The sequence below is a fragment of the Microcaecilia unicolor genome, chromosome 1, assembly GCF_901765095.1.
Source record: "Microcaecilia unicolor chromosome 1, aMicUni1.1, whole genome shotgun sequence".
Lineage (NCBI taxonomy): Eukaryota > Metazoa > Chordata > Amphibia > Gymnophiona > Siphonopidae > Microcaecilia > Microcaecilia unicolor.
In genome coordinates this window covers 526,294,630-526,316,565 of record NC_044031.1, presented here as the reverse complement: position 1 = coordinate 526,316,565, position 21,936 = coordinate 526,294,630, and the positions used below count along the sequence as shown (strand labels likewise).

Here is a 21,936-nt window from a genome sequence, read left to right as displayed (position 1 = left end):
GGCAAATTAGGCACCTAGGTACATGTACAGATCCAGCCCCGATGCACATGACAATGCACACAACTACATCCGCCTCAAAGTTGGTGTAAATATATGCAGGTACTGTATGTGTGTTCTCACGAATTGTATAAAGTATGTACGTGTATAGCAACTCCGCCCCTGCTCCATCCAAACTCCGCCCCTCGGAGTGCTTGCACAGGCTAGTCTTGACACCATACGTTCTTACAGGTACATGAACCACCATTTACTTTAAAAGGATTTTTCCATATTTACAACAAGCTTTTCATGCAAAAGACCTTTGTAAAATTACCCCAAAGTGTGTTAGCAGTTCTAAATATATAGAAGAGGCCAATCATTTTTTGCATAGGAACACTTTGCTGAGGAAACAAGCAAAAGAGAGGACCTAGACAGCAGGGCCGGTCAAACCCGGTAAGCGGGGTAAGCACCGCAGGGGGGCGCCTGCCTTCAAGGGTGCCGCTGTGCCGCCATACCGCGCCACCCTTGGGGGTTTAAATCTTTAATTTACCTCCGTCCCAGCGGCCGCATCATTTGAAAGCCCTACCCGTCTCTAGCCTTCCCTCCTTTCGTGAGTTTCTTCCACAGAGTCCCACCTTCTGATGTCATTTCCTCGAGGGCAGGACTGTGAGGGAACGAACTCACGAAGGGAGGGAAGGCTAGAGACGGGTAGTACTTTCAAATGACGCAGCCGCTGGGACGCAGGTAAATTAAAAAAGACAAACCATGCAGGGTGGCAAGAAGAAAAAGGGGGATGTTGGGGGGAGAAGAGGGCGGGAAGGTGGCCATAAATGGGAAGGGGATGGGGCGGAGAATCGCTGGACGGGACAGGGTGGGAGAAGAGAGAAAGGAGATGCTGGGGGGGGCGCCAACTCATACTCTGCAGGGGGGCACTAGAGACCCTAGGACCGGCCCTGCTAGACAGTTTAAGCTACCATTCACTAACACTGTTCTACATCCAGTGGTGTGTGGAACGGCTCTCATGGACTCGCGAGAGCTGTTTGTTAAGTTGTTAAGAATTTTGGGAGCTGGTTGTTAAAGTAGACCCTCTCCCCCCCCCCCCCCCCCCCCCCCCCCCCCCCCCCCCCCCCCCCTTGGCTACTTTAATAACTGGCTCCCAAAATGTGGGCTTGGGCCCCTTCCTGAATTCTCTTTTACTTTGCTGGCAGGGATGCTGAGCCCCACCAGCTAAGTTAATAGATTGCCACCACTCCCCGCTCCTTGTTTCCAGCTCTGAACAGCAGGCTGGGACTTCTCATGCATGCACGAAAAGTCCCAGCATGCTACTCAGAGCCAGAATCATTAGTGGGGAATGGTGGCAGTCCATTTGTTGGCTGGTAGGGCTCGGCATCCCTGCCAGCAAAGGTATGCCTAGCTTGTCCACATGAGGGGGGAGAGAGGCATGCATTGCCCCCCTCCAGTCCCCCCTTCCCCCCCCCCAACACATTTTAGGGCTGGCTGTGCTCGGAGAGAGAGCCCGTTGTTAAAAATTTATCAGCACACCCCTGGCTACATCAGCATGGAGGGCTGTGTGATACTGTTTGCTATACCACAGGGCAGGTGGTTTCCATCACCGGGCCTTAAGGGCTGCAAGTTTTCTGGGACTTCGGTATCCACAGTGAATATTAAGCAGATATATTTGCATGCATTTGGTTCAAGAACTGGCTTCATTCGCATATGTCGGCTACTTTGAAAACAAGATCTGTCTGGGGACCGCTGTTACAAGTTCTCATTGTATGTGTGTAATTTCTGTGGAAGATCTGAAGATGCAGAAGTGAATTTTGTAGCAGGGTGTGGGGGCAGTTCTTTACCCTGTTCTAGACCTCCATGACCAGGAAAATCAGCTATAAAAACTGCAGCAGTCACTCCTCCTGTAAATTTAGGAGCATATACATCACTTTGAAACAAATTATTTTTGAAATTACAACTTTTCCCTGGGGCACAAAATTAAATTGAGCTGCAGACAGAGTGCAAGAAGACATTTACCATTCTTTTTTTATGATGATTATAGTAAATGCTGAGTTCTGAGTCAGTGAAGAGCTGCACAGATTTCATGAGGTCCCTTTTCTTGTTGCAGGAGAGATTGCTGCCTGAGTCACAGATGCCTGCATTCCGTGAAGTGTGACAGTCGCTGCTGATGGCTCCGGTTCTGGCATTGGGATTCTCAACTCATGGGCAGACTGACATCATTGCCTGGGGAGGGCTCGCAGCAATAACAACATTCTTGGCCCTTACTGTCCTCCTTATTCTCTGCTCCAGCTGTGACAGGTAAGATTCAGCCACTCAGGAGAGTGGGCATGCACAGGAAATGGATAGTGAGGGAAATTCAATTGTTTGTGCAGCGCTGCGTACGCCTTGTAGCGCTATAGAAATGCTAAATAGTAGTAGTAGTAGTAATTCAAGAAAGCATGGGGCAAGCGGAGAGAGCTGGTGGGTGAGAGAGGGCAAAGGGGTGCAATGGCAAGGCAAAGTGGGCAGTGTCTGTGACTGAAAGGCCTTTAGCATTGGTCTTAAGTGTTTCTAAGCCGGCATGTCTCTTTGGAAAAGGGTGCTGCCACAGTACTTGCTGGTCGTGAGTCAATTATCTCTTCATCGATAACCTTGTTGCTCCACCTACATTAAACCACATCTGTCCAAAGACAGCATCATGGCTAGAATGGTTAATAAAGTTCGATTGTGTTTAAAAGGAAGATGAGCAGGCAGGGTCCTTTTGCTTCAGTTCAAGTGGAGGAGTAGGCTAGTGGTTAGTGCAGCAGACTCTGATCCTGGAGAAGTGGGTTCAATTCCCACTATAGCTCATTGTGACTCTGGGCAAGTCACTTAACCCCTCCATTGCCCCAGGTACAAATAAGTACCTGTATATACTATGTAAACTGCTTTGAATGTAGTTACAAAAAAAACCATAGAAAGTCAGTAGATCAAGCCACATTCCCTTTCCTCCAGTGGCGTAGCTATGTGGGGCCTGAGGGGGCCTGGGCCCCCGTAGATTTGGCCCTGGCCCCCTCCTGACGATCCCCTTGAACCCCCCTCCCACCACCAACCCTCCCCCGCCGTCGCCGCCCGCCCCGCCGCTTCAAATACCTTGTTGTTTGCTGGCCCCGCCAGCCGAGAATCTAGTTCTTCAGCGCCGGAGTAGCGCCTTCATTCAATGCAGTTCCTGGCGTGATCAGCTGTGTCTGACGCCATACGTCACGTATGGCGTCTGAAACAGCTGACCACACCAGGAACTGCATTGAATGAAGGCGCTACTCCGGCGCCGAAGAACTAGATTCTCGGCTGGCGGGGCCAGCAAACAACAAGGTATTTGAAGCGGCGGGGTGGGCAGCGACGGCGGGGGAGGGTTGGTGGCGGGATGGGGGGTTCAAGGGGATCGTCGGGGGGTTCAATGTGGCGGCGGCTGGGGGGGGCGGCGGCGGGAGGGGGGGCGGCGGCGGGAGGGGGGGCTAAACAGTGCCCCCCCACCTAGGGCTGTGGCCCCCGCTCCCAGCGAGGTCTGGCTACGCCCCTGCTTTCCCCCTTGCTGCTCTTAACATGGCAGGTCTCAGCAGTGACTGAAATAGGTTAGAAAATATCATGTAAAGAACTGTCAGATGCAGGTTTAGGATGAGGCCTACTTAATTTAGAATTGAAAACTACATTGCATTTTATATTTATTTATTTAGTAATCAGACCTAATATTCCTCTCCTTCCAAGTGTGATCACATGATGGAGAATTACTACTGCAATACAGTATTTACATAATGGGCTAGATTCAAGAAAGTGCGGCAAAAGTTAGGCAAAAAAATATGGATGGTAAATGCCAATTCTATGACAGCAATTGGGCACGAAATTGTCAATATAGAATGCAGCGTAAATTGGCATATGTGCTCCTAATTTTAGGTGCGAGCATTTACGCCATGTCAAAAGCTGGATTAAATGGTCACACCTAAAGTAGACAGTTGCGCGCATAAGTGAGAGTATTCTGTAACACATGTAACTACAAGACACGCCCCTGATCTTCCCAGTGTTCACATCCCCTGTGCACTATAGCATTTAGGCACTAGCCAGCTGATGTTCAAAACAATTTAACCGTCTGGAAACGGCCACCAACTGGTTAAATCGCTGGCTTGTGGCTATCTGGTCATTTTCAACAGTACTTAACTGGTTATCTTCGCTGAAATTGATTGGTTAGCGCCAAATTCAAAAGCAGCTAACTTATGGGCATTCCAGGGTAGATTAAGTGCCAATACTCAGCTCCTCACCGCATAAGTAAACCGCTTAAGTCGGGCTGCATAAATAGCAGTCCTGTCTTTAAGCGGTTTGGCTTATACAGTCAAGGGCTGAATATTGACTTAACCAGCTATTTATTTATTTGTTACATTTGTATCCCACATTTTCCCACCTGTTTGTAGGCTCAGTGTGGCTTACATAGTACCGGAGAGGGCGTTTGCAGACTCCGGTGTAAACAAATACAAAGTGATGTTGTGGTAAGATAAAGTTCATGTGGTACAGCCACATTAGGGAATCGTACAACGGAAGAGTTGTGTTATGTCCATTACGTTCTTTAGTTTTGTTGTGTTGCAGAGATCAGGCATTTATGTTGGATTGGTGGGGTATGCCTTTTTTAAACAGGTTAGTTTTTAGTTTTTTCCGGAAGTTTAGGTGGTCGTACATAGTTTTCAAGGCTTTTGGTAATGCGTTCCACAGTTGTGTGCTTATGTAGGAAAAACTGGATGCTATGTCTTAGCTGGCTCAAAAAAACTAAATACTCAATGCTGAAGCCCGGACAGGCCCCAGCCTTGAATATCCGGGAATAACACCTGTTCATCGCTGGTTGGGGCAGTCGGTTTATAGAAAAACATCTGAATGCAGTTACACACATAACTACATATTAGCACCAATTAATGCCACTTAAGGTTATTGTTGGTACTTAAGGCCTATTTAACAATTTAGGGGCCCTTTTACTAAGCGGCGATAAGCCCACCGTGGGCTTACCGTGTGCCAATCTGGAGCCACCACCAGCCCAATGCAGGCGCTGATGGTAATTCCACCCCCAGCACGTGGAATTTTCGGTGCTAGCAGAAATATCCAAAAAATATTTCCCCAGGGTGGTAATCGGACAGTGCCACGTGTTACCTGGTTACCGTTAGGTTAGTGTTGGAGCCCTTACTGCCACCTCAATGCGTGTTGGTAAGAGCTCCCCCCACCTCACATGGCCATGCGGTAAGAGCAATCTTACCGCATGGCTATGTCTTTTTTTTACCTTTTTATCTGCTGCGGTAAAAAGGGCCTCAGCGCGCAGCAAAATCCACACCTGCCACTAACACAGGGCCCTTTTTCCCACCGCTTAGTAAAACGGCCCCTCAGGCACTCAGCTGGCATTTTCTATAACTTGCATGCCCAAATTTGAGCACTGGTTGGAAATTTGGGCATGCAGCTTTATAGAATCTGGCCCAATGAAGGGGGATGAGGGTAGAGAAAGTAAATATAACCCCCAGTTCTGAACCTTTAAAAAGTGTTCTGGATCCGAGAGAGGAGTTTGCATTATATCACTCACCTGTCAGGTGGCTGAGATATACAGAGATGCCCTCCCAAAGGAAGACAATTCTGGGACAGGCCCAGAGCTCATTAAATAAGGTCTCTTCCGTTGTTCTGCACTTTGCACAATTTGGGGAGGCAACAATCCCACCTTAGAAGCCCTCCGGGGGAGAAAAATATGCTCTATGAATAATCCTAAACTGACATTTCCAATAGTCAGCACCATGAACCAGCCCTGGAATACCCTTCACCAACTGAGGGAAATTCAACAACACTATCGGGGATGATAATTCACGCTCCCATGCTTGTTGTAAAAGTCCACACTCCTTAGCCGGGCTCAGAAGCCTCTGCTATTTAATAAAATAACCTCTCCCCTCCTCCCCACCCTCTGATATTTAGCCCTCCAGCAGTCAGCATTAAAAAAAAAAAAAGTTGACTGACACAGGCAAAAAAAAAAAAAAAAAAAGCAGATATTGAGCAGCATTATCTGGGTAACGGTTGCTGCTGAATATCCAGATCTTGTTATTATTTGGGGTCTGCCAGGTACTTGTGACCTGGATTGGCTACTGTTCCAAACAGGATACTGGGCTACATGGACCATTGGTCTGACCCAATATAGCTGCTTTTATGTTCTTATTATGAGGGAGCCTCCGTTGAGTTGTGATCTTTTCCCACTCGAGACCAGCAGACAACTGGGGTAGAAAAAGCTGCTGGAGGAGTAGATGAGGGCTGGAAGCAGAAGTCTTGTAATTTTGCTGCTGGTCTGTTACGCTGTCCCATACAAACAACCCCCGGGTCTGACTGCTGGGAATATGAGAGAATCATTCTTAGTCTGCAGTGACTTTAAAGGTGTGAGCCCTAGGTCTCTGTCTCTGGAGTGTGCTGTAGAGTGCGTGAGCTCTGCCACATTGGCATTCCCGCTTTCTGTGCAGACATTCCATGGATTAAAGTTGCAATGCAAACAGGCTTTTCGCAGTAGATGAATGTGTCCACAAAACATTGTTTTAGCAGTTGAGACTGAAACACCAGTTTCTTGTTTGGAGTAACATCTCTGTGTATACTGCGTATACAAAATGCTAACATGAAATTTGGAACATCGACCTAACACACACGACTACAAAAGTGCATGATCTAGCTTGACCATCTTTATGTATTACTCCATTCACAAAAGCCAAGTGTTCAAGGACACAATGGGCTCCTTTTACTAAGCTATAGGAAAAAGTGGCCATAGCGTTCCCTTCTGCAAGTCTTTCCCGCTCACTAAGGCCATTTTTAGCACAGCCAGAAAATGTCCGATTTTCCACTTTCTGAATCAATGGCCATGCACTAATTTTGCAGCATCTCAAGCAAGATATAGCAGAATTAGAAAATGTATAGAGCAAGGCATTGAAAATGATAAAGGGAATGGGATGACTTCCCTATGAGGAAAGGCTAAAGAGGCTAGAGCTCTTCAGCGTGGAGAAGAGACGGCTGAGGGGAGAGGTCTTTAAAATACTTAGTGGAGTGGAATGGGTAGACAGGAATCACTTGTTTGCTCTTTCTAAGAATACAAGGACTAGGGGGCACACAATGAAGCTACTAAGTAGTAAATTTAAAACAAATTGGAGAAAATGTTTCTTCACTCAACGTGTAATTAAACTCTGGAATTCGTTACCAGAGAATGTGGTAAAAGCAGTTAGCTTTGCATGGTTTGAAAAAGGTTTTCCTAAAAGAAAAAGCCATATGCCATTATTAAGATGGACTTGGGAAAATTCACTGCTTATTTCTAGGTTAAGCAGCATAAAATCTGTTTTACTCTTTTGCTATATTGCCAGGTACTTGCGACCTGGATTGGACACTCTTGGAAACAAGATACTGGGCTTGATGGACTTTCAGTCTGTTTCAGTATGACAAAACTTATGTTCTTACGTTCATTAACAAAAGATTTGTAAGCGATAAGGGCTCACATGCTAATCCTGAGCCCTTTTAATGATTTTTTAGCGTATAGCTTGTGCACATTGCAAAATTACCACGGGACACCTCAGTGCATCCCACGGTAAGCGTTACTACAGTTTAGTAAAAGGAGCCCAATGTAAACACTGATTTATCACTCCTGAATCCAAAGCCGATCACAATCAGTAAAGTGAAATGTCTTAAGACACAAGATAAACACAGTGTGTAGTGCCTTCTGAAATTCTGACTAGCTGCTTCCTAGTTAATATGGTCAGAGCAGTTGCCTAAGTGAGATAAACATTAATTTCCACTCACTAACGATGTAGCTTTTGCTAGGAATAAACTACCTGGAAAGAAATGCACCAAATAGCTCATTATCTCCCTTCCCTTCTTTTGTACCCATGATCACTTACACCAAAAAAAAAAAAACATTTATGACCCATAACTAATTTTCATTCATAGCCCTTGAGAGGAGACATGTTGATCCCAGGCCCAGAAGTTTCTCCCATTTCAGTTTATTCCTCCTGGCCAGAAACGTCCTTTAGAAGGGCACACAGTATTCATCTTAAAACATGCTTCATAAAGCATGTCTAATAAACAAGAGATATCTTCCATGCAGTTAATATTCCATTTAATATAGCAAATTCACAGCACACCTACATAAATAGTGTTCATATTTATCTATCTATATATACACACATACACAGGTACTTATATATATCTTTATATATCTATCTTTATAGCTATCTATAGATAGATAGTGACTCAGCGCCTCCCACAGGCAACCTGTGGTATAGCCAGATCATCTATGTTCCCCGTCCACCAGTCTTCCAGATAGCATTATGAGTCCACAAATCCTTCAAAAACAGTCTTTATTATTTATCGTGGTTCAAGAACAAAAATCAAGCAGGGTCATTTTTGTTCCTTTTTCAACAAGTGGATGTAGCCTTTTAAATATACCACAGAGGAGAAATGAAAATTAAACCCTTTACTTATTCTAGACTCCTGACTTTTTTGCCTCTACCTTCGGACAGAGTTTTCCTAGCTGAATCCTATGCCTCCTATTTTACGCCTGTTTTAGCTATAACTCAAAGCAGACAAAATAATGTACTTATGCACTGTGCTTTATGCTTCCCACTAGAGTTAAACGTTTACTGTTTTACCTATCCTCCAAACAAGTAGGTTTCTTTTCCCAGTTTATAGCTTTAGAGATTGACCTTCAGCTAAAATCTTCAGCACTGTATGTGAGTTAAACAGGCAGGTTTACTGCAAACTGGGAACCTGGAAAACCTATCTCCTTTCAATACAATACTAGCAAGTAATAGTTAACTATCCCCAATTCAGCTGCTGAACTCCTACTTAATTACTATTCCAGGTTCCTGTACAACCTGTCTCTGTAAGCAAGCCAAAAGGCTTCTTTAAATGCTGGGACTGTCACTGAAATATTTCCTCAAAGCCCTGCACATATCAAATAAGCCAGCTGCACAGCTCCCCTTGGGGTCTGTGGATCCATACTCCAGCCAGCTAACAGGAGGGCCACCAGTTCCCTTCACTAATCTCTCCCAGCCTCTCTGCCCTTCTTCAGGATCTGCCCACTGCTAGGGCTCTCTGCCTTTCATAGCTTCTTAAGGAAAAATCCCTTTTCTTAGTGGCTGGTTGAGGTTGTTGCTCCTCCCAGGGAAATCCTTTCTTCTTTTCTGCCTGTGGGAAATCTTCCTTTCCCTTAGAGCTCTTTTTCTGCTGGGTTGCTGTCTATATTGGAGTGTGATCTTCAGCCATGCTGTCTCCCTTATTTGCTGGGGATATAGAGAGAGACCTGCAGGCTACCTGGATTGGGGAACTGAGGTAACAGCATGGTGAGCTCCCCTGCCCTCATGACTCCCGTTCATGCTTGGGTTTCTGCTGCCATTTTTGTAAGGTAAGTAGGAGTTCTTTCTTCCACCTCTTCCCCAGTTGGTACAGGACACTAGCATTTGCCTGCTTTTTTAGTGAGAAACCAGATGAGGACCTTCCACGTCCAGATTTTACCTTACCCCAGTCTTATTGTATCCGCCAAGACCAGGTTTTAAGAGGTCTTTTGGCTCTCCTCTCTGTCCTTGGCTGGGCCGCTGAGAGACACAGCCAGGCCCGGGGCAGAACTGGACCGCCACGCGTGCCCCGCTTCATGTACCCCGCTTCGGCACCTTTCTGTCTCTGAATCACTGCTGCACTATTCCCTCATTCTATCCTCTCCAGCTCAGTGCTCCTGTGTGCCAGGAGTCGGGACCCATATGATTGCATTAACACGATATCGGGTAATGTAATCATTCAGGTCCTGGTCGGCACACAGGGCAAGGGAGGACAGACCTAGAAGCAGGCGAGCCTGAGCCCAGGCCCTCTCTTGGAGGTCGGGCCCGGGGAATTTTGCCCTTCCTCTCGGCGGCTCTGGTCCTGGGGAGCTGAGCACATCTGTAGTCATAATGGGCCCGATTATTCAGCTGCCAAGGGTATTATAAAAATAGAGTGCTTATTTATTTACAATAGCAGCAAAAATGATATGAAAAGGCATAAATGAAGATAATGAAAGTCTTATCATAGAAACAGCTCAAAGTAAATGTACATTATCCTAGGCAGACTTATAATTCAGTCAGCTACTCTACACCCACAGCACTCATCAAACATCTATACATGACAACTATTCAACCTGATGTACATGACCAGCAGATGACACAATATTCCTCAGATGGTCTGTCAGATGCAACGCAGGCCTGCATTTCAGAAGGAATGGCAACGCAGCTGTCTTTGCCTCAGATAAGAGCCCCTTTTATACAGAAATCATTAGCTGCAGCTGGGCTAGTGATGTGTATTCTGGCCTTGTCGGTGACGCACACATAACTTTGTTTATCCCAGATGTTGTGGCTTCAATAGCCACAAGATTGTCTTACTGGCACCACATTGAAGGGGTTACCTTGATAAGGTGTCAGGGTTTCACGAACAATGTGCAGTTTTGTCAGCCACAGCGCTTCTCCAGCTGCAGGGGAAATTTCAAGAGTGTTTGACTGGTTTGGCCATGATGTCGGTGCTGATAACAAAATTGTTATTCTGATAATGTGAAGCTATTGTTAGTAATATGTAATTTATCCTTAAAATCGAGTGTGATACCGGAAGATTGGAGGGTGGCCAATGTATGCCAATTTTTTAAAAGGTTCCTGAGGAGATCCGGGAAATTATAGACCGGTGAGTCTGAACATCGGTGCCGGGCAAAATGGTAGAGACTATTATAAAGAACAAAATTACACAGCATATTCAAAAGCATGGATTAATGAGACAAAGTCAACATGGATTTAATGAAGGGAAATCTTGCCTCACCAATCTACTACATTTCTTTGAAGGGGTGAACAACATGTGGAATAAAGGTGAGACGGTTGTGATATTGTGTATCTGGATTTCAAAAGGCATTTGACAAAGTACCTCATGAAAGACTCCAGAGGGAATTGTAGTGCCATGGGATAGGAGGTAGTGTTCTATTGTGGATTAAAAACTGCTTCAAAGATAGAAAACAGAGAGTAGGGTTAAATGGTCAGTATTCTCAATGGAGACGGGTATTCCTCAGGGGTCTGTGCTGGGACCGCTGCTTTTTAATATATTTATAAATGACCTAGAGATGAGAGTAACTAGTGAGGTAATTAAATTTACTGATGACACAAAGTTATTCAAAGTCGTTAAATCGCGGGAGGATTGTGAAAAATTACAAGAGTACCTTATGAGACTGGTCGTCTAAATGACAGATGACATTTAATGTGAGCAAGTGCAAAGTGATGGATGTGGGAAAGAAAAACCCGAATTATAGCTACATCATGCAAGGTTCCATGTTAGGAGTCACAGACCAAGAAAGGGATCTAGGTGTCGTCGTTGATGATACATTGAAAGCTTCTGCTCAGTGTGCTGCTGCGGCTAAGAAAGCAAATAGAATGTTAGGTATTATTAGGAAAGGAATGGAAAACAAAAATGAGGATGTTATGCCTTTGTATCACTCCATGGTGTGACTACACCTCGAATATTGTGTTCAATTCTGGTCGCCGCATCTCAAAAAAGATATAGTGGAATTAGAAAAGGTACAGAGAAGGGCGACGAAAATGATAAAGGGGATGAGATGACTTCCCTATGAGGAAAGGCTAAAGCGGCTAGGGCTCTTCAGCTTGGAGAAAAGGCAGCTGAGGTGAGATATGATAGAGGTCTATAAAATAATGAGTGGAGTTGAATGGGTAGATGTGAAGCCTCTGTTTACGCTTTCCAAAAATACTAGGACTAGGAGGCATGCGATGAAGCTACAATGTAGTAAATTTAAAACGAATCAGAGAAATTTTTCTTCACTCAACGTGCAATTAAACTCTGGAATTCGTTGCCAGAGAATGTGGTAAAGGTGGTTAGCTTAGCGGAGTTTTAAAAAGGTTTGAACGGCTTCCTAAAGGAACAGTCCATAGACCATTATTAATGGACTTGGAGAAAATCCACTATTTCTGGGATAAGCAGTACTTTGTACTTTTTTGGGATCTTGCCAGGTATTTGTGACCTGGATTGGCCACTGTTGGAAAACAGGATGCTGGGCTTGATGGACCTTTGGTCTTTCCCAGTATGGCAATACTTATGTACTTGTGTACTTATGTATATTGGCACCCTTGGCAGCATTCTTTTATCTGTATGCAAGACCAAGGCTCATAAAGCAACAAGCTTTAGCAGTAAAAGATGAAATAAGTCAAAGTCTGGATTTTTGAAGTCAAATTATTACTGCAGAATAGTGCCATGTATCATAATACCATATATTTTTGTTATATATGAACATACAGTGCTGTGTATAGTGTTTTATAGTGCTTGTTTTGCTCCTACACACATTTACTTTGTAATGCTTTATTGGGATTGTAGTATATTAATATATGACTGTCTCTCTGTTTCAATTCCAAGAGAAAAGAAGCCTAAACACCAGAATGGGGACCACGAAAACCTGATGACTGTGGTAAGGCCATCATCTTTTGCTTCCCTTTCACTCTGAGGGGTTGTTGTCAGCTCATCACTGTTAATGTCTAACTTTGGTCCTCTGGAAATGGACACATGATATAGTTGGTTTGTTGGCTGAGATTCTAAAATAGCTTATTTCTCTGTTAAAATATTTTTCTTTGCAGACTGTTATAGATTCCTTATGGGTATGAGGTAATGTGTGCCAATAAAATTTAAAGAAGCTGGAATTTCTGATATGTATTTCCAGTCTTTACCCGAAGAAACCAGATGCTTATAATTGGTCAAATGTACTAAGATTTATTATACCTAGTCAATCCCTGAGGGAAATGATTGAACTGTAGGAGGCCACCGTGCAGTCCTAATGATTGCTGCCATCTTGCTTGAGCAGATAGGGAGTGATCCAGGGCATACAGCTGGTTCACAGAAACAGAAAAAGTTTGTCTATTGATTTTATTTAGATTTAGCACATGCCTTTTCATCGGCTGCTTAAGATAGTTACATTCATATATATTGAGTATCCCCCTGTCCCCAGAAGCCTCACAATCTAAATTTCTGCCTGAGGCAACAAAAGGTGAGGTGACCTGCTCAAAGCTTCCTTGGCCCACTGCTGTAACCATTCTAGGCTACTCAGGATGGATGCTACCTCAAATATGATCAGGGCTATGATGTGCAGAGAAGGTAACAGTCATTGTGCAACAGTGATATCTGATGGTTCGATTTAAGATCTGTGATTGCAGGGTTCCAAGGGCCGTCACTGCAATGATGAGCTAAGAGGCCCTTTTACAAGGGTGTGGTAGGGATACCACGCGGGTAGCAGGCACCAAATCGGCCCTACCACTGGGTAGCGCAGGAGCCCAGTGGTAGTTCTGAAGTTGGTGGTCACAGTTTCCTGCGGTAGAAAATAATTTCTATTTTCTACCATGGGGAGCATTCCTGGCGGTAATTGGCAGTATGGCCACATTGCTGCTAGAGAGTTGCACAGGGACAGAAATCTAGCCTGTCCATGCCAAAATCTAACCCATCCCTGCGGGAATCTAACCCATCCCTGCCCATCTCCACTGCAAGCAATCTCCTCCATCCCTACCCCTGGCCTACCCATCCCCACCCCTGCCACACCACATTGCACCCCACCATACAGTCACCTTGACCCCCCTCCAAGAAAGCCAGATTCTATAATCAATGAAAATACTGTTAAAAATAACATAAATGCATTTTATTCTGTACTCTGATAAATACAAAATTTAAAACGATATACATTTTCAAAATAGCAAATATCCATGAGCACCATGTCCCCCTCTCCTTTCCCTCTGATCCATGAGCAGCATGTCCCCCTCTCCTCTTCTCTCCATCCCCTTCTATCCCATGTGTTCTATTTCCCCCTTTTCCTTCCCCCTCCATGTACATCCCCCTTACCAACCTTTTTTCCAGCCCCCTCCCTCCCTGCACCTACATTCTATCCACCCTTTTCATGGATAGGGTGCTCTCCACGAATGTACCTCAGTGCACCCTGGTGGTCTAGTGGCCTCAAAAGATCCCCACTCTTTCCTGCCTGTTGCTGCTGATCCACTCACTGTTGCTGCTTCTTTAAGACAGCTGCTGAGACTTCAAGCAGTGGCCTCGCAAGACTTCCATGGAAGTCTCATGAGGCCGCTGCTTGATGTCTCAGCTGCCATTTTGATAAAGCGGCAGCAGCGAACGAATCAGCAGCAGCGGGCAGGAAAGAGTGGGGATCTTTCCTGCCCTGAAGAGGTCACTAGACCAGCAGGGTGCATTGAGGTATTTTCAGGAAGTGCACCCTGAGGCTTGGGGGGTGGGGGTGGGGAGGAAAGGCTTGCCTGAACTTCCGTGAGAACCCCAAAGGACCTGGGTCCATCCCCGTGGGATCAATGTAATTTCGAACAAATGTTAAATGTAAGTCACATTGAACCGAAACTCATTTTTTGATAATTGTGGGATATAAGTATGAATAAATAAATAAAAATAAATAAGTAGGAAATATTACTTTATGGCCTTACTGGCACTCATCGTATGAATTGAAGAATGGATATATGAATTCTGTTTTTCAGCCTTCTGATAAGGAGACATTCAGTCATTCCATCACAAGTTTGGGCACAGACCCTCCTGCCAACAGTTACCAGAATGGGGGAATCAGCAATGGTGATGGTAAGTGCAAATACCCATGCTATAGTGGCTAAGCAATTCTACTAAATTTCCTCATGGAAAATTTGCTTTTAAAGGGATACTACAATTTTCCTTGCTGTGGGTCACCACTTGACTTCAAAAATGACTTTGGACTATGCTTACATTTAGGCTATGTACATAAAGGAATTTTGTATAGATGGCCATTGACCCACTTGTTTAGGGAGTAATGAAACGGCGGAGTGGGTGAGGGGGAGGAAATGTCCCTGGCTGCACAGACTTTCTGCCCCTCCCCCTCCCCCACACCCCTCAACCCCCCTCCCAAGGATCTGTCACAAAATCTCATGATTTCACCTTCATGTGTCCATTCTCTCCCCCCCCCCCCCCCCCTCCACAATCATTGCAGGAGTAGTAGGAAATGCTCCCCCAACTCTGGCTGCTGATTGCCTTATTCTGTTGGCCACAATCAATCAGAAGCAGGCAGTGAGGAATTAGCAGCTGCAGCAAGCAGAGAACTTCCTGCCTGGGTCACCATTCTTGTGTCTGCCCTGTTCTGAGCCTACACTGTCAGTGCTGCATGATGCAGCTCCTGCTCCAGTCTATCAATCCACGTTTTGTAAGGCTTAGTTTTACCATACTGGATGCCTGTTGGAAAAGTGTGTAAAGTAAATATGGGAAAAAGGGAGTTAAGATGTGAATGGAAATAAAATTAGTTACAGAATAGATAGAAGAAATGATCTACTGTAATATGCAGACCTGTGCACAGTTTATATAGGCATTTTATGTTAGCTGAAATTATAGGCACCTTTTTATACCCAACAAAGTAGACATAAATATGGGAGGTAGTTACCTAGTGGTGCTTGAGTGGCTGGTGAGCCTTTCCTCTGCTATTTCCACCTGGCAAGAGTGAGTTGAGTCCCTGAGGTGGAAAGCCATATTGTTTTAATGGGAAATGCCTGTCTCTCTCTGAAACCCTGCGCTCCCTAGTCTACCTCCAAGCTGTCACCAGCAGCGATTCCTGTAATCATCCTATACCAGTTCTGCAGGCTTCCCTCTACTGCATCCCTCCCAGTGAATAAACAGGAAGTGATGTCATCGAGGGCAGGACACAGTAGAGGAAAGCCTATAGGGCTGGCACAGGTCACCTAAAGGAATTGCTGCAAACGACTGCTCAAAGGTAGATAGGGGTGGGGTGGGGCAGAGAAAGGCAGGTAGCTGCCATGAGAAAGAGAGAGATATATATTTAAAGAGAGAGGAGTGATGCACCGCCAGTGAGGTGCTTTGGGGTCCACAAAACTGAGTGGGCCTGAGGCAAGAATAGGTGGGCCTGTGCCCACCCAGGCCTACCTGTAGCTACGCCACTGGGAAAGAGGAACCCAAACTATAGCTACATAATGCAAGGTTCCACATTAGGAGTCACCGACCAGGAAAGGAATGTAGGCATCATTGTTCATGATACGTTCAATGTGCGACGATGGCTAAGAAAGCAAATAGAATGTTAGATATTATTAGGAAAGGAATGGAAAAGCAAAAATGAGGACATTGTAAATCCTTTGTATTGCTCCATGGTGCGACTGCATCTCGAATATTGTGTGTAGTTCTGGTCCACCGCGTCTAAAAAAAGTTATAGTGGAATTAGAAAAGGTACAGAGAAGGGCGATGAAAATGATAAAGGGGATGGGATGATTTCTGTATGCAGAAAGGCTAAAGTGGCTAGGGATCTTCAGCTTGGAGTATTGGGATAGCAGTTAGTGCTCCTCCTATGTAGGATGGGGTAAGCGGTCCCATGATTACATGTTACTCAGCACACGGTAAGTGCAGCATGTTAAGTGCTGCAACCTTTCCACACCCATTTTCTGCCCATGTTCTGTCCTATAGCAAAAAAAGCTATTTAACACACAGTTTAACACTTGGTAATGGGCAAAATACCAGAAAAATGATTACCGCATTTGTGCATTGGCTGTTCTGTGGACTAAACTGTGCATTAACTTTAGTAATAGGGCACTAAGGGCCAGATGCACTAAACTTAACGAGCCAGCAACGTGGTTTTTAAACTAGCTCTAGCTGGTTTAGCGCACAATGCACAAAAGGGTTCTCCGAGCCATTTTCCTGTCACGGTAGCAGCTAACGAAAACAGAATGCAAAGCTATTAAAATGTGTATGCAATGCAATGCACTACCGTTTCCGACCCCATGCACAAAAGCAGTCCCCAACCTTACCGTCAAAATTTTAACAGGAGGTCAGGACCTGCCGGTTCTTCATTATCACAAGTAGGAGAAGGGGAGAAACAAGGCAGGGAAGATGGAGCAAAAAAAAAAAAATAAAAGTATACTGGCTTACCCGCAGCTTCTTTGAGTGTATGAAAGCCGTGTATGAAAGTTGTACCGTGATTCTTTTCTCAAATGACATTTTACTGGCAAGAAATGGGGGGGGGGGGGGGGGGCAGTAAATGTAAACTATAAAAGTAATGGTGACTTACCAAAAATGCAAGGAAGACAAGGGTCAAACAACCTCTGCTGGGAAACAGCATCCCCCATGCTTAGAAGCACAACATAGAGGGGCTAAAGCAATTGGACAGTGTCAGCCTGGGATGTTCCACCCACTCACTACTGGAGGGGGACACCAGGAAGTTCGGATCAAATCAGCTCACAGCTCTGAGTGATGTCATCAGGGAAGCCCTGCAGGGAGGAGGAGTTGGGACAGCAGCCAGCCAATGAGAGTCCATCTTCAGGGAGATGGGCGTTCCAGGATTTCAGCCCGCCAATAGAAGAAAGCAGCAGGAACAGCTGGGGGTGGAACCAAGCTCCAACTGATGCTGATTCCTCAGAGTCCAGAGCCAAGAGCAGCAGCAGCATATTCCCAGCAGTGGGGAGGCAGGGAGCCCCAACACAGGTCTGTCCATTAAAACAAAAATGTGCTTTTGTGCTTGCAAAATAAAAAAAAGGGCTAAACAAGCGTGTATGAGAGCCATCTGTAGCATGCGCAGAGCAGTCACGCATAGCAATTGACTGTTCTGTGCATGCTCAGCTCTCCGACTGGCTTCCTCCATATTGCATGCAAATGAGCTGGGTCACAAAATTAACGAGCAGCTCATTTGCATGCGATTCTCTTTGTGAATCCCTCTGTGTTTCTAAATCGGTAAATTTTTACCGATTTGGAAATGCAGAAGGATTCTTAACGCAACCTTTGTGCATCTGGCTCTAAATATTTTTAAATTGTTTTAAAGCACCTGTAAACCAGGGAGAGAAGCCATGTATTAAGCCCACTTATACCATCAATCAATCAAAGCAATTATAGACAGGTTGCTGTGGCAGTCAGCATCTGTTCATGATCCAGGGAGTTTATTAGGCTGCAGTGGGGAGTGCAAGACTAGTGAATCCATTTATATCATTCAAACATTTGCCATTTGTAGGCAGCCTTATATTTTTGATGAAATTGTAGGCTACTGTGGTCAAAACCCTGGTCCATATTTTTAAATTAATGTAATTTAAAAGGCATTTATAGCCTGCTTCTATTCCCATATGGGTCCGAGGCAGATTACAGAATGAAACAATTATAAGAAATAAACAAGATTAAATCTCTTACAAACACAAAGACGTCCTGTGTAGCCAATATGGGAGGCCATTGGTTGTCATCAAAGCCCATAATATTATGGCCAGCAATCTGTTTAGCTGTTGTTTATATCCTAAGAATCATGACGGTAGCCTGATATTAGTTATCTTGCATTTTACAAAATGCATGCCTGTATACTGTCAACAAAGAAACACAGCAAATATAAGCAATATACCATCAAACCCCATCTTAAGAGCTCTACCCTTCTTTGTGACACAGGATGCCACTGTATCTGTGACATTTGTTTTTTCAAATTATGTAATGCCTCTTTATTAACTCAGAACAAAGGTAAACAACCAATCACAAACTGCCTATCGACAACAGGGTTTGCTAATGCAAATTCGAAATATAGACATTATCTTCCCCAAAGAAAACCCCCATCCCCCCAAAACAGAAACTGAATCTCCTCCCTCCCCTTCACCCTTCCCCCCCCCCAATTAACAGACAAATTCAGTTGTGTTATCCCTCAAAGCAAGTTTATCATTGCATTTAAAATGTTTCTTTTACTTTGCAGTCATTTCAGAAGACAGTACAACTGCCTGTATCCAGCCTTATGAGGAAGTGCAGACCTCTTACCCAGACCTTTGTGATCAGCAGGACTATACGGGAAAGTCCATAAGATGTCCTCAGAGCAGGGAGCTCCCACGAATCCCTCCTAACAGTAACCTAGAAACTGCTCTTCCAGCGAGACCAGTAGAAAACTATCCAGGACTTGGGACAGAAGGACCTTATGAGGTCCTAAAAGACAGCTCCTCCCAAGACAACATTATCGAGGACTCGCTGTATGAAACAGTGAAGGAAATAAAGGAGGTTGGTGTGGTCTGCAGCACAGATGGAAGCAAGAAACTGGACAGTAGGGCAACGGCTCAACATGCCCATGAGCAGAGCCCCGAGAGCAGGACTGAAGCAGCGGAATATGCTTCCATCAACCGAAATAGAAAGAGCCAACAGCGTGTCAGTTCAGAGTGTGCCATTAACAGTCCAAGAGATCAGGAGGATGAAGCTCCGCCACCGGTACCAGAGAAGCTCCTTGATGAGAATGAGAATGTACAAAGGAAGAAAGCAGAGGAAGAAGCAGAGGAGAATGACACCGAGGGAGCCAGCCAGGTAAACTCTACAGCTGGAGACGCTGTATCTCAGTGGGCATCAACAGGGAATTTTATTCAGTTCTCAGCCTCTTGTGGGGTAATACTATAAAGGGATGCCTAAAATATGTACCTATATTTTATGGGCAAGTGATTACACCAACCATACTTGTACCTAGATTGTGAAAGAATCCATTTATATTTTAGTATTTTATATTGCATTACATTTCAGTCTTATATTCCGCATAAACCTCTGCAGATCCATGCGGATCACAATAACAAAACCGGAACAATTTATCCAAGAATTACAAAACAAACTTCAGATTCTAGTCTAAAAATCAACCCACATATTTCTTAAATAGAAAAGTTTAAAGTTGCTTTAGCACCTGAACAGTGTGGGGCTATACCGCCTCTATGAACAGAGCTAATAGCATACAAATATAGGCACTCAATTAGCTCTGATCATAGGGGGAAAGTATGGGAGGATTGTGCCTGAGCATTCGCTGAGCACAATCCTTCCACACTAGTTTGACAGATCTTGGCACCTCAGACTTCCACCAACCGCCACACCAATCCCCCCTCTAGATTGCGACATGGGGGGCAGGAGGTCCAATGGACCTCCAACCCCCCAAACACCCTAAAAAGAAGCCCTGGTGGCCCAAGTGGGCTGCCACCCCAACCCCCATCTTTTCTGGTGGTCTAGCGGAGCCCTCCCCCCTCTCCCCCCGTATCGACAGAGGAGGAAGTAGCACACTCCCTTTACATCAGTGCCGCGTTCACAATGGCGGTGCCCTGCCCAGTGCATTCTGGGATGCGCTGAGTGGGGCATCTCCACCATATAAGAGAGAAACTCCCATATACGGTGGAGAAGCCCCACGCTGCGATCTCTTAGCGTGTGGCCTTGCAGTGGGGAGCCTTTACCGCCACTCATTGAGTTGGCAATAAGGGCTCCCATTGTAACCCGTAGGTAACTGGGCAGTAAGCGTCAATGCGTGATTACCGCTGGGTTACCGCCATACAAGCCATTTCCAAGGTTTTCTTTGTCCCCTGGAAATGGCGCATGCGTGGGGCAGAACTACTGCCGGCCGTAGTCCAGATTTAGCATTCAGCAAGCCTGTGTTGGGCTTACCGATGCTTTGTAAAAGACCCCCTAAAAGAATTAAATCCAGAGAGAAAAGATGCATTTCCCTGAGTGTCTCAGGAAAGGTGTTTGGCTAATTAATGTTTATGCATAGTAAATGGATCTCTAAGCTAGAGCTTAAGGGGGGGAAGTTATCAATGTGGACTACTGTTAAGACAGGTTATTTTACCACTAACTTGTGCCATTTTTAGCACAGATCCCATTTTATGCAATGAGACCTAGTTAGTAATAATCTGATTTAACTGTAAAATAGCACATCTTAACGGTAGCTCACATTGATAACTTCCCCACTAAATGGTGTTAGCTTATTCCAGCATTTTTCATCAAAATGCAAACTGTGATAGGCTTGCTTGCTTACTATCTTATCCTTGGTACCCTGTTATAAAACTGCCCTCACAATGCTGCTACTCCTCCTCCCTTTCTTTCTATTCTTTCCTGAATACATTAGAGCCCCATATAACTATTTCCCAGTCATGATTCTCTGTGAATTGCATCTCCATGACCTCCACTAAATCCAAATCAGCCTCGTCCATCACAGCCTGTAAATCCAGAATCCAAGCATTAGTATACATAGATGTCCAGATGTTGCCCTTTCTTCCTATTTCTATAGGGGTATTTAATGTTTCACTTGCCTGAGGTCTTTCACTTACCTTGTGGCTTGGTTCATCCATCCCTGATGACCTAGTTTAAAGCACTCTTCTATAGGTTACCCAGTCTGCTATGGAAGAAACTTCACTCCATTCTTTGATAGGTAGATGCCATCCCATGGTCCAGGAAGCTGAAATGCTCTTGATGACACCATTTGTGCAGCCATGTATACCTCTTCTGAATGCAAGCCTCCTGTTCGTCCTTTATCTTCTTCAGGCAGCATCAACGAGAACCTGTGGACCTGTTTCACGCTCTCCCCCAGATCCATGAAGTCACTGTTGATGTATTTGGAGAGATAAATAACAGTATCAGTATAAGAACATAAGAATAGCCATAGTGGGTCAGACCAAAGGTCCATCTAGCCCAGTATCCTGCTTCCGACAATGGCCAAGTCAGGGCACAAGTACCTGACAGAATCCCAAATAGTAGCAAGATTCATGCTACTGATCCTAGAGACAAGCAGTAGCTTTCCCCACGTCCATCTTAATAGCAGACTATGGACTTTTCCTCCAGGAACTTGTGCAAACCTTTTGTACACCCAGATACAGTCACCACTGATACCACATTCTCTAGCAACGAGTTCCAGAGCATAACTATTTATTGAGTGAAAAAATATTTCCACCTGTTTATTTTAAAAGTAGTACCATATAACTTCCTTGAGTGTCCCCTAGTCTTTGTACTTCTTGAAAGAGTAAAAAAATCGATTTACATTTACCTGTTGTACACCACTCAGTATATTGTAGACCTCTGTCATACCACCCCCCACCCCAGCCATCTCTTTCCAAGCTGTAGAGTCCTAACCTCTTAAGCCTTTCCTCATATGAGAGGAGTTCCATCCCCTTAATCATTTTG

General features: G+C 44.9%; 1 protein-coding gene across 1 annotated transcript in view; it reads left to right on the top strand.

Moving 5' to 3' along the window:
* PAG1 (phosphoprotein membrane anchor with glycosphingolipid microdomains 1) overlaps nucleotides 1-21,936 on the top strand; it is a 142,903-nt gene that overhangs the window by 103,749 nt on the left and 17,218 nt on the right. Inside the window, exons 3-6 of the mRNA XM_030215908.1 lie at nucleotides 2,093-2,283; nucleotides 12,406-12,457; nucleotides 14,526-14,622; nucleotides 18,725-19,317. Of these exons, the coding sequence (XP_030071768.1) occupies nucleotides 2,153-2,283; nucleotides 12,406-12,457; nucleotides 14,526-14,622; nucleotides 18,725-19,317 (873 nt within the window). The 5' untranslated portion in view covers nucleotides 2,093-2,152. The remainder of the gene's footprint in view (nucleotides 1-2,092; nucleotides 2,284-12,405; nucleotides 12,458-14,525; nucleotides 14,623-18,724; nucleotides 19,318-21,936) is intronic.